General features: G+C 36.1%; 1 protein-coding gene and 2 non-coding genes across 4 annotated transcripts in view; 1 reads left to right on the top strand and 2 right to left on the bottom strand.

Annotated features, from left to right (window-relative positions):
• The window catches only part of LOC138696799 (thymidine phosphorylase-like), a 39,137-nt gene that overhangs the window by 8,842 nt on the left and 16,493 nt on the right, over positions 1-13,802 (bottom strand). The window contains exon 8 of one of the 2 annotated variants that reach the window (XM_069822212.1): positions 8,666-8,969. In XM_069822212.1, coding sequence (XP_069678313.1) covers positions 8,692-8,969 — 278 coding nt within the window. In that variant the 3' untranslated portion in view covers positions 8,666-8,691. Of the gene's footprint in view, positions 1-8,522; positions 8,970-13,802 lie in introns of those variants that run through there. The other variant, XM_069822211.1, reaches the window with a different exon arrangement.
• Positions 5,295-5,370, bottom strand: TRNAC-ACA (transfer RNA cysteine (anticodon ACA)). The gene has a single exon. It is a non-coding gene; the product is annotated as a tRNA-Cys (tRNA).
• On the top strand, positions 5,639-5,714 carry TRNAC-ACA (transfer RNA cysteine (anticodon ACA)). Its single transcript has one exon. It is a non-coding gene; the product is annotated as a tRNA-Cys (tRNA).

The following is a 13,802-nucleotide window of genomic DNA, read 5'->3' as shown; positions in this document are numbered from 1 at the left end:
CAACACACAAACAACACAAACAAACAAATACAACCACACAGGCGTATACAAACTCAAATGTAACACCTGCAACAACTTCTACATAGGACAGACAGGCAGATCGTTTCAAACACGTTACAAAGAACACATCACAGCCATAACAAAATTACAAAACATCTCCACATATGCAGAACACATCACAAATGCTAACCACACCCATAGAGACATCAACACAGACATGGAACTACTACACATCCAACCAAATGCCAGAAACTAAACACACTAGAACAATATGAAATATACAGACACACAAAAACACACCCCAACGATAATTCTCAACACACAACTCAACTTCAAAACACACACACTCTTTGACTCTACACTATACCACAGGAACACACCCACACAGGAAACAGAACAAGTGGCGCCAAGACCAACAACGACCAGTTCTGAAGATGACCTATAAATAGGTCGAAAAATGTAGACGAGGTACGTTGAAATTTAACACAGGAAAGTTTTACCATAATATTCCGAAGTGATGCAGTGTTAAAAGTTGTTAAATTTAGTATTTATTTATATCAAGTGCAATCAAAAACATTACTGAATACACAAATATGTTTAATATATTAACATCTTCCTCAAGCCATTTACTGTGCTTTTATGATGAAATACCGGTACTGTATGTAGTTTTTGCTATACCTATTACTTTTAAGTTCTATAACACTGGATACCGGTAACATAAATACAATGTGGCGTGCTGTACTTGTACAAGAGTGCAGCCGTTTGGCTACCAAATCATTCACAGAATAGGAGTGGTAAGCACAATAAACCTCAGGCTGCAGTGTAAGCCTGCGGGTCCCTCCTCCATACAAGAGAGGGGGGAAAAAAAACATAAATGAAATATTATTTAATTTTATTGCAAATGTAGGCCTATATAAAATTGTCTTCGACAATATAAGTATTCTTGCATTAAATGATAAAGAAGGAAAAAACATAATTATTCAAATATATCAACTGATGTTTACCTTGACTGCAAGATGGCATATTATACATGTACAGAGTGTCCAGGAAAGACCTGAAGAAAAATAAGTAACTATATCTCTGAAACTGTTTCATTTATTGTCGTGAAGTTTTCACACTTACAAAGAGAAACACAATAAGTTTTAATGTACCTCTATATGAGCACCATTTTTGACCAGGGCTATGTCCAGGCGATACTCAATCTCCTGCCACACATACGAAAGTATCTCCGGTGTGACTAGTCTTATTGCTTCATAGATTCGGCCACGTAACTCACGTCCTTCACAAACCCCACAGAAAGAAATCCAGTGGGGTCATGTCCGGCGACTGTGATGGCCATGGTGTAGGTCCGCCTTTTCCAATTCAGCGGTCAGGAAACGTGTCATCGAGGAAAGCACGCACAGGTTTAGCATAGTGTGGGGGGCTCCGTCCTGTTGAAACACGGTTTCTGGTGGTAGTTGTTGGACAGCATAATTTCGCAGCATATCCAGGTATGTGTTACCTGTTACTGTGAGCTTTTGTCCATTTGGAAACGATGTTGTACACGCTTGACTAACTTAAATTCAGCCAGTCATAAAACGCATTCTGCTTTTTCTACTGTGGTAAACATTGTTCGGCTGTTCACTTGGTACACGCACAACTTGCATTTCCAGCTCTGAGAGCAAGGCTGACTATATACGCTACGCACGCGTGTAACATGCTGCTGCTAGGTAACAAAACTTATTGAGGTTCTCTTTCTAACTGTGAAAACATTGAGGTAATAACAGTAAGAGTTTCAGATATATAATTACTTCTTTTTCGTCAGGTCTTTCCTGGACACCTGTATTATGGTTACCAGACGTCCCCATTTCCCAGGGACAGACCCCGAAATGTCCCCGAATTTAATTTGTCCCCAGATATCCCTAGATTTTAATTGTTAATTATATGATTTTTTTTAATGATGTTGCATATTTTAGTGCCTGAAGTTTTCATCCATAAGATAAGATATATGTGGAATGTGTATTGCTGAGAGATTCTCCGGAAAGATAAAAATTTGAAGAGACAGTATATTATTTTTCTTCCAATATACGACTTGACCTAGATGAAAAAACATTATGAAATTTCTTGTTTGAAGAAGTAGGTATGTGAATTGAGAAAATAGCAAAATGGAATGAAGAAAATGCTGACCTTTGCTCAAAATGGAGTGAAATTTTAAAAATTCTCTCTGATAAAATTATTTTTTATGCACTATTTCAGAAGTTGATTGAAATATGTCCATGTCTTTCTAGAAGTAATGCTTCAGTGAAAAGAATTTTTTTCTTCTATGAGCATGATGTGGAGATTCAAAAAATCCAGAATGAGTTTAGAAACTGTTCGAGTCATGTTTGCTATCTTAACCAACTTCAATATGACCTGTCAGGAATTTGTTGCAAGATTGGGATCTAGAGAAGACTGCTTAAAAAAATTTACTCTTCTGAAAGCACCGTAGTTTAAGTAGTAGTTACGTAGAATGAATATTTTTAGTGTATAAGTTGAGTGATTATTTTAATTTCTTAAATCGCATATAAACAATGTATGTGAATGGCAAACTCTCGTTAACAGAAATGTTAAAAGTAGTTTTGTCATATACTGATACCGTATATGTCCCTGGAAATTGTGAAAAAAATCTGGTAAACTTATATGGTTTCACAGTCAAACATCTGAGCAATATATAACAACAAAAAGTGACAAATTTTCTTCATGCATGAAATGTTTGAAATTTATTTCATATGTTTAATTATGTTATACTGATAATTAGTGCTATTGAATTTTTTTGTACCAACCATCAAGAAATACAAAGATTTATAACCTGTGAAGGAAAATTTGGAAACAGTAAATTAATTTAATTAGTATGTAGAGTGAAGAAAAAAAATATATTACAATTTATTTTAATTGTTTCTAATATTTATAGCAAAGGATATCTACAATAGGAAAGTTAATTCATTCATGACTAGAAATGAAAGTGAATTTTAAATGCAAGAGGTTATAAATTTTCCTCCTTTATTTAATAATTACATCTAAGTTAATTTGATGTAAGTGAATTTGATGGTAAGAATTAGAGGTAAGTAAAGTTACGTAATTTTATCAATATTCCTTATAGTTAAAAGAAAATCTTACAATTCACCACAGAATTAAGCTGATAAAATTTAGTGTTAAAAGTATCAAACAGAACTTAAGAGTTACCAGTAGTTGGACAGAGGTTTTTTGTTAGAAACTTGTAAAATGCTGTTGTAAAACATAAGTGAAAGTTTATGGATCAGGGAAATTCATCTGTGCACAAAAAAGGAAATCGATTATGTATACCAGAATTGCATGGATATTAATCAAGGTGGTCAATAGTCATGGCTTTAAACTATTTATAATTCTATTGGACTAATAGTTGTAATGTATTCTCCTACTGCTGTTCATACATTTTATATATTCCGAAGATTTTGAATATCTATGATATTTAGTATCAATTAGTTGTAAATAAGTTAGCAATATTTATGGAGTATATTTAGAATTGGCTATCCATTAAAGAGTTTTCATAATTTTCTTCAGTATAAAAATAAAAACTATTTTCTCTTTAACCTAAAACCGATTAGTAGAAAGTATGTGGTGGTGCACAAACGTTTCTTAGTTGTAGTAGTTTTTACAAGTTCACTGAATTAATTTTTTTCCTAATTTACACGTGTTCTCTGCTGCTGCAACTAAGAGTACATTGAAATATTATATATTATATTTATTTCGGTGTACTGAATAACTAGCAAGTTTTAAATACTGAAAAGTGTTCTTTCAAATTTCCATCGCTCCTGAAAGAGTGACCTCAGTATTTTAGTACTGCAAAACAGTTTGTTCACCATTACTCATTGACACTAGAGTAGTTTATTTGTAGTTGTATTCATTCTTTGTTCTTGATAATAACAAATACCGGTACTGCAAGTTCTACTGTAACTATATTTCAAATATTTAATGTATTTTGCACAGTATATATAAATTATTATGACTATCTAAATGTGTTTCGAATTTTTCTTTTTAATTTGACTTACAGGGAGAAGTTATAAGCGCTCTTAGATCTTTAAATACCAGTAAGCTCTTTATGCTCCATTTACAAAGTGACCATCCATAGAGTCGATGGCAATTCGGAAGGCAGTAGTCTGCTACTGTTTACGTCGAGAGAGACAGATAGAGAGGGCAAGGCAGCGTACAACATTGCCACATCGTACTTCACGCGCACATCAGATACAAATAGCGCAGGAGAGAATTTAAATGATCAAAAGACAATAATGCCCTTCGCCGTTGATTACTGTAAGCATGACACCAAACAAACCCTGTTTCCTTCACTAACAATATTCTTTGCACAGTTCTCAATCCCATACCACATGCTTCTGCAGTCGTTTCTTGTATATTGGCAACGTTGCAGCCAGCATCAAGATGGCCGGCAGCATTGTGCTCGTCAATGTTTTTAAAATAATTATACACCTTAAACAAAATTTTCCGCACCTGCCTGTGTAATACTTGTCTTTTTATAGTCTCTTCTTCCATTTATTTATCTTACACACACACAGTAAATGTTACTTTTACTTATTCAATGTATTGAAACACTCACACGTGAACAAATGAACTTGGGAAATACTTGTTACAGACTGATTCCGATTGGTTCTGCTGTACAAGCTTGTGACGTCACATGCCAGAAATGCTACGGCGCATATAGCAGCCGACCAGCTTCCGAACTGCCGTCTAGTCTAGTGCTTTCCACTAGATCTAGCACTTTCTGTATTAATTTTAGTGTTCTAACACGTAAAGTATGTTAAACAATGGGTTACAGGTAATTTCATCCAATTTAAAATGTCCACAGACAGAAAAGATCCAGTCAAAAATGTCCAAGTAAAAATCGTCCAAGCAGTAAATGTCCAAAAAGCAAAAAGGACCAAAATGTAATATTCCAATATAAAAAAGGTCCAATACGGAATAGGTCCGATATACAAAAAGGTCAATATGTAGGAAAGTTCAATATGTGATAATATAATATGTGGTCCCCAAAATATATAGCGTTTTATTGAACATCTCAAACATAAGCTATAGTCTTACAATTACGTGCAGGTCACTCTAATATAAAACAGCCCCTAAAAACTGTTTACATAGAGAACAACAAAGAATTGCCATTCTAGTAAACAACTACCAGTATCAGCAATATAAAGATGAAAATGACTTACCTTGCTGTTTAAGTACAATTTCATATCATCTCAAATTATATAGTAACTTAGATAATTACTATTAAATACGAGAAAAATTCGTGCCGGCACTGGGAATCGAACCCAGGACCTCTCAGCTCTGTGTGCTGAGCGCTCTTACCAACTGAGCCATGCCGGGACACGATCCACGGCGCCGGCTGAACCCCTCTTGTAATGCTATTTTACGGCCTTACTACCTGCACTTGAGACGATATACGTCATATATGCAGGAGCGCATATTTGAATGACTTTATGGCCATATTCAACATCAGTTTCATGACAACTGCTAACAGTTAATACATCAAATATTCATATGTATGAGGTCTCGCCCACCTCATTGAATATTACACGACTAATATGAATTAATCAATTGTATTATTACTATTAAATACGAGAAAAATTCGTGTCCCAGCATGGCTCAGTTGGTAAGAGCGCTCAGCGCACAGAGCTGAGAGGTCCTGGGTTCGATTCCCGGTGCCGGTACGAATTTTTCTCGTATTTAATAGTAATAATACAACTGACTAATTCATATTAGTCGTGTAATATTCAATGACGTGGGCGAGACCTCATATATATGAATATTTGACGTAACTCAGATAAGCCTGAAAATATTGATGAAGATTAAATTATTTTACCTTGTGTATCCGGTCCATAAAAATTTATTGTTTATAAGATTTCTATTGTAACTATTAGGTCTACACTACCAAATAAAGTTTTATTACAGTGTAAGTAATTGTGTTCTTATATTGTATTTAGATTGAACTTTTCGTACCTTGCACATTATAATCACATGGACATTTTTATTAATTGGACTTTTGGCCATTAATTACTGTATGGACATTTTTACGTTGGACATAATGTAACAGACCTTTTCGTACTCTGGACATTAAGAACATATGGAGATTTTCGTATGTTGGACTTTTCTGTGTTGGACATTATCTCTGTTCACCTAAACAATGTAGTAAGTTACATGTGGGAAATAATTTTTTTAAAGAGTATGTTAATTTCAGGAGCACAAATTTAAATTTTAACATATTGAAATTTACAACCCCCCCCCCCCGCTCTCTCTCTCTTATTTATTGACATATAACATAATTGGGAACCTATCATAAAGCCTTTTTATCATTTAAATTTGCTACAAAAGTAGATTTTGTCCAGACATTAAAACAGTTTTCAATGTAATTTCGACACAGAAATATATTCGATTCTTTAAGAGACTGAAAAAACAGCACTCTAAAAATAAAGTAAAAGGAGAAACCAACAATCCTCACTCCTGCCGAGGTATTGTCCTCGAGAATGTCGCCTTCAAAGTACTCACAAAAATACTAACTAACAGACTAGTAGTGGAAGTAGACAACCGTATCCCGGAATGCCAGTTCGGATTCAGGAAAGGCAGAAGCACCCTTCATGCCGTAAGCTACCTAATAGAACAAATAGAGAATACCCTAAGACACCCTGGGAAGAAATACCATGTAGTGTTCGTCGACTACTGCAAAGCTTTCGACCTTATAAACAGGGAAACACTAATTAGAAAACTAAGCAACATGATCGGCGAATCACATGCCTTAACAACAATAATTGCAGACATTCTAAGCTGCAACTACATTCAAGTATCAGACGAAATTACACTATCTAACAAAATAATACAGACAAATGGGGTACTACAAGGAGATCCTATCAGCCCGGTCCTCTTCAATATCATGACCACAGACATAACAAAAATCACAGAGGACACCACAGCATCGATGATTATGTACGCAGACGACATGGCGATAGGCTCGTCCAACATAGAAGAACTACAACAGGTCCTAAATAAATTCGTGAGATGGGCCGAGGAAAACAGCCTACTGATAAATCACCACAAAACAAAACAAATGAGCTTCAGAAACGGCGGCAAACAAAGAAAAAAAAAAACCTGACACTGCAGAACGAGTCACTTGAGGTAGTGCAAAAATTTAAATATTTAGGAGTAACGCTTCAAACAACACTAAAATCATACAGAATCCACATTCAAGAAAGAACAGCCGCTGCAATAAAAGCTATGTACAATATTAAGAATCTGCAACAACTAGAAACAAAAACGGCAATGACCTTATTTAGGTCAGCTATAGCACCAATAGCAACCTACGGACTAAATATCATATGGGGAAACTTAACAATCAGCGACATGGGAAAAATTGAACGAGTCAAATCATCATTCATGAAAAGAGTACTAGGAGTAGGAAGAACAACTCTCTCGAGACTAACATACGAACTAATGAAGGAACGCTTCTTCATCGAAGATATTAGAACACAACTCTGCATGCCGAACACCCCAGCATACGAGAAAGCCCTGGAAGTACTCAGAGGAAAGAAGAACGCCATCTGGAGCGAGTTCTACATAACAGACGCCATGACAACCAGAGACTGGGCAAACACAAACTACGACCTGAGACACATAGTGACCCGTTACGCAGTACATGGTTTTCACCATAAGATCTGTACCACCAAGAGATACCACGAACCCAACGACGAATGTGTGTGTGAACTGTGTCAGAAGCCGTGTGGACGATATCACGTTGAAAACTGCCGAGAAAGGAAAACCTCGCTCACAAACTTCTGCAAAGACTAACCTATAAATCCTATGCACATTGTGCGCATTTCATTTCATTTATTCAAAAATAAAGTAAACTAACACCCTCCTTTCAACTGTTTGAATTACATACAGGGTTCCCACAAATGATTTATGGATCACTTGCTAAATGAAATTGGCAATGATGAAGATAACTTAAAGCAATTCATTTTCATTGACAAAACTATGTTCCACATTATTAGTTGCGTTAATCATTACACTTACAGAACATTGGGCTCTTTGTAACGAAACCAATCATGATATTTTGTAAGTGAATGTACTGTATAGTGTGGAGGTTGGTATGCATGATAGTTAGACCTCGGATCTTTAGGCTCGTTTAGTGTTGGCTGAAACATATGTCCTTTAATACACCTAGTTTTAGGCAATATCATTGCTCGAGAGTTTCTCATGTTGCATACATTTAGGGATTTTAACATAAAATTGTTGCAACCTATCCTATTTGAACCTAAAAATCCGAGGTCTAATGATAGTATGTTACGACCATTCACACTCATGGATTTCTTCATGCGAGGATGTGCGAAAAACACATTAGCTTGCATCATCTGAAAGTTCGCATTGATAGCAATGATCGCATCACTTCAAAGTAAATTAAGTTACGCCTGGATGTTTGCAGTGAATACATTGAGACTTACTGAGGTAGGAAACAAAAATTGGAAGAGTTACTACACACAATTTTTTCCCCTCCATTTTATTAGAGTATAAAATTTCAATGGCCCCATATTTCGAAATTGTACAAATTAATATTTGTGGGTACAGCACAAAACAAATTAACATTACTGACGTTCAATCAATGACTACTTACCAGCAGATGTAATTTTACTGCGATGTTCAACTGATTATAGTAATGATAGGCGACTGCACTGGCTTATCAAGAGCATACTGTATAACAAAGGAATCTTCTAGCTGTTTACGTATACTGCTAGAGAGTTTAGGCGATTTATGATGAATTTCCATCAAATCATCACCTTTTTCTACCCGATCACCCTTCAAATGTACAAGTTTAACACCCACACTGTAGTCTATAGGCTCGGCAGCTTTGCTGCGTCCTGCTCCCAACTTCCAAACTGCTTTAGCTACTTGCAATGCATCCACTTCAACTATTCTACCTGAAACCCACAGATACAAAGTAAACATCACCAGAAATACTGATACATAAGTACGTTCATAAAGATCACCATACACAAAGTACTACTGAGTGTTCAGTTCAAAGTGTGTCATGGCTCGCTGTATGCCGTCATGTTGCTAGCTGATGAGCCTAGAGAATTCAATCTTCCTACACTTCCGCAGAGGTGTATGATCTATGTGCCAGAGAAGTTGCCTAGAAAGTATGGCGTTCATTCTGAAGAGTACTTACCGATACGTACGGTAACGCTGGTAGTGGCAGGAATGTGAACTGTTTCGAAACATGTACTGAGGTGAGTTTTTTTCTTACTGTCGAGTTATGGGAAGAGGGTTAAGACGATTACTTACGTATTTGTTGACATAAATTTCGACGGTCAACATGGACACGGAGCATTTGATTTGTGTTGTGGAATGTTGCCGTATGCAACCGATGATAACAAATACCCTGCTTACGACTTGGCCGAGCAAAACACAGTTCGAAAGAGGTTATGGTAGCACACAGACCGTACAGACCTCCATCTGTTGCTACGACGTTCAAATTATACAGTACACGTTCGTAAGTTCAGATTGAATGCCTTGATTAATAGACAACTTCTCTGACATAAAAGCTGAAACTCGCTTCAAATCGCTGACTCATCAACAGTGGCGTCATGACACACTTTGACATGAGCACCCAGTAGTGCTGGTAAGTTTATAAAGATGATCATAGATACAGAAATAAGCTCATAAGTCACCATAGAAAAACAAGTACAGTACTACGCTTATAAAGATTACAATACACACACAAGCGCCTGTACTAGTACACTTATAAAGATCATCATGGGTACATAAATAAAGCTCATAAGCTTTGATGTGAACGCATGATGTGAATGCAAGAGTGAATTTGTATCCCCTGCACTTATTTGGAAGCTGTGTAAACCATATACCGACAAAAATGTACGGGAACAATAAGATCTTAGAAAATCAATAAACACAAACATTGTTTGGAACTAATGAAGTTTCAATTTCTTCATTTCCTCATCATTAAAATGTATATTATGTTAAAATACAGTAGCATGCAAATTAATCCGAACACGACATATTTTTACATTTTCTGTCATTGTTGGCCTCACAGCTGCTCATACCACTTTAATTGACACGTGTAATTCCATTGTTGAAGGTCTGTTGTTATTATTTTTTTTTATAATATGTGACATTTTGCCTGTCGTTTTGTACTTATAAGCATTTCAGTTGTGTTGAAGACTTAATACTGCAATCCTGTGTACATTCTGTCGTCTTCACAAATGGATACAACTCCACGAAAACGGTCTAAAATTATAACATTAGCAGAGCATTCTTCTATGACACAGAGGCAAATTGCTGCAGAATGTCACATCGGTTTGGCTACTGTTAATTCGATCATAAAACGATACAGGGAGACTGGATCCATCACACCCCAGAAAAAAGGAAACTCTGGCCGGAAAAAGAAGATTTCACCTGCAGATGATCGTTTAATTGTCAGGAAAAGTAAATTAAATCCTAGACTAACTGCTGTCAACTTAACCTGCGGGTTAATGGCTACCACTGGGGCGAATATTCACGTCACAACAGTGTGGCGTAGGCTTTTGGAAGCTGTACGAAGGACTCGTAAGCCTATTAAGAAGCAACTGCTAACCCCTGTTATGTGCAAAAAAACGCTTAATGTGGGCAAAATTACATCAACACTGGACAGTGAATGACTGGAAGAATGTACTTTTTTCCGATGAGTCTCATTTCGAGGTCCACGGCCACCGTGTTTCTGACATACAGAAAGGATCCGAAAAAGTAACAGCAGCTCATCTCCAACAAGCACCCAAATACCCCCCTAAAGTAATGTTTTGGGGTTGTTTTACACATGAAGGGCCTGGAGCATTAATACCTAACAAGGGAATGATGAATTCTGGCAAATATATTCACTTATTGGAAACCAGAATCGTACCCCAGCTGCAAAAATCATTTCCGGATGGCAGAGGTGTGTTCCAACAAGACCTGCCACCATGCCATACGTCTCGAAAAACTACAGAATTCTTCAACAAGAAAAATATTCAGGTACTCCCCTGGCCAGGCAACTCACCCGACATCAACCCCATTGAGAACTTGTGGTCAATTTGCAAAAGAAGAATGCAAAAAATGGATTGTTCTACAAAGGAGAAGATGATTTCTGCCCTCATTGGTGTATGGTTTCGCGATGAAGAAATGAAGAATATTTGTGGGAAATTAGTGGAATCCATGACAAATCGTCTCAGAGCTGTTATTAGGAACAAGGGAGGCCACATAGATTACTGAGGTATATCTTAGATCCTTTTTTTTTTATCCCGTTTGAGTGTTCTTGCATAAGTAATTACGTTGTTCGGATTAATTTGCACGCTACTGTACAACAGTATTTTAATTGTTTGTTTAGTGTTTTAATACTGTTAAATTTTAACATAATATACAGTCATTTTAATGATTTAAAGGAAAACAGTGTTGATTTATGACTAATAAACATGTCTACTATCTTCATTTTCCTTTCTATCTTTATTAAACATCACATTTTCTTGTGTTTTGTATTAGATTCAATTTCCTGAGGGCCTTGAAGATACCTTAGTGAAAGAAATGTTCACTTAAAAACTCATCTTCAAACTCTAAACCACAGGGAAAGAGCAAAATACCAATATTGGAGCTATGTCGGACCTATTCAAATGCTGACATTATTCTGAGAATATTTTATTAATTTCAAGGAATTTAGAAATCTTCTCACTTTTCGTGAGCTGCCACAAGGGACAAAGAGTACTTAACCATATAAATGTTTACAAGTTCAGTGAACCATTAATTTTGTTTTCACAATGAAACTCCTACAAGTACATAGTTGCAAATACATTTTGTGATTGGTGGAAATATACCTAGTTTTAGAGAGGCAAGTGTTACAAAAAAGTAAAGAATGCTAATGAACTTGGTTTCATTTCGAATATAGGTGATGCTTCAGGAGAGCAATTGATTCTTTCAATCCAGCTAAAGTTACAATCGGAATAATAGATGTAGGTATTCCAAGCCTCTTGAACACATCTTTCATGAACAGAGTAGTGGTACCTCTTGCTCCAACCAGAAGTCCGATTATTTCAAGCTCTTCTAGCTGGTACTTTTGGAGGTAATATGGAATGGTAGGATTGTAAATATTCTTTTTTTCCTTATCCACTTCTGCTGACTGTTCCTCGTTCGTTTCGAAAAGCACAGTGGGATCAATTATGAATCCAGATCTTGTAGATTCCTTGAAAGCTATTATATCTATGTGCCGTGTACTGCCAGTGACGGAGAGACCAGCGAATAGAGATTATAAAGAATGGACACTTCGCGTCGGTACCTTTGATGTAGCCGGACTGATTTCAATGACCTTCAAGCCAGCTAAAGCGTGAGATTCTGCTTTCTCCCTAGAGTTGGCGCTGACATCACACCAGCTAGCAGTCAACACAGCGGAAATATATCACATATAATTAATATATCTAGGCACATTACGTACTCAAATAAAATAAATTGGATCTATAAAATAATAAATCCGTCATTAACTGTAATGTCTAGACTCTAGAGTTCCTTTATAATGAGAGTTGAGACGTTGACCCCAACAACAATTAAAATATGTAATGATTTGATAGCGCTGAAAATGGAAAAACAAAACTCTTACGAGAAGTAAAACCATATACCTATATTATATTATATACAAATATTAAACGAATTTGATACTTAATTTTATAATGTATTATATTATTTTATAATATAATTTATGATATCTGAAATATAAAATATTATTATTACAACTAGTTTGTCACTGAGAAATAAGGAAAAGCTGTTAACTTTAATTTATTTGAAGCAAAGCGTTACTGGATTATGCAATAAGGTAGGCGATGTTTGGATCCTGCGTCTCAACTCTATTCTCAATTATTATCTTAGTGTATGCTCGATTACACTAACCTCTAGCTCTTGAAAGTAGAACTATACACTGGCGCACAGAGAAACAAAACAAAGGAAAATTCGCTCCGTGTCCATTCTTTATAATCCCTATTCGCTGGAGAGACCATGTACTTCTTCAAAGGTGTTGTAATCGGCATCTTTAAGGGCAGTGGCTATAATTGATCTAGCGTTTCGCAGACCTTCGCCTTGCAGACAGGATCCCAGGACGTGTGCAAGAGTTTCAATCTCGTTGTGGCAATGCCTACAACGGTTGTCCTGAGATCTTCCCGGCACAGCACGTACTGCAGCAATATTTCCAACCATGCTGTGTCCAACTGCAGAGAGGAACGGACATTCTCATGGCTGAGAAGAATAAATAATGCTTAAGAATTTGATAAAGGGTCACCTCAACTTACTATCATCTCAACTAAATGTTTGCAGAATTAAACATCTCCGATATAAGTGATCAGTTTGTTTGGTAGAAAGTAAAGCAGAAAATCTTAAGATTTAAGCAAAGTAATACAAGATAAATTGCAGGTTTGATTAATTTCTCAAAGTAAATGCCAATAAACGATGTTTATTTTGTTTTTAATTTGCATATTTTTTTAGAATACAAATACCGTACTGATAGAGTTGTAGGATATTTTGTACATTCCTCAAACTTCAACAAACAAAATTTGATAACACAATCCCAAGGGAAAAAATGGAACTCTCTGCATCAAAATCCACAGTTAATTCCCGATTTACCACGAAAATCGTCTATGGCTGCATTTAGATTAGCAACAGGCCATGATTGTTTGGCCAAACACCTGCATAGAATTGGAATATATCAGTCCCCTAACTGTCCATTGTGCAACGCAAACCAAGAAATGGAT

Source organism: Periplaneta americana, chromosome 3 (genome assembly GCF_040183065.1).
Source record: "Periplaneta americana isolate PAMFEO1 chromosome 3, P.americana_PAMFEO1_priV1, whole genome shotgun sequence".
Classification (NCBI taxonomy): Eukaryota; Metazoa; Arthropoda; class Insecta; order Blattodea; family Blattidae; genus Periplaneta; species Periplaneta americana.
Note: the sequence above shows the minus strand (reverse complement) of the source record. Positions and strands in the feature narration are given on the sequence as shown.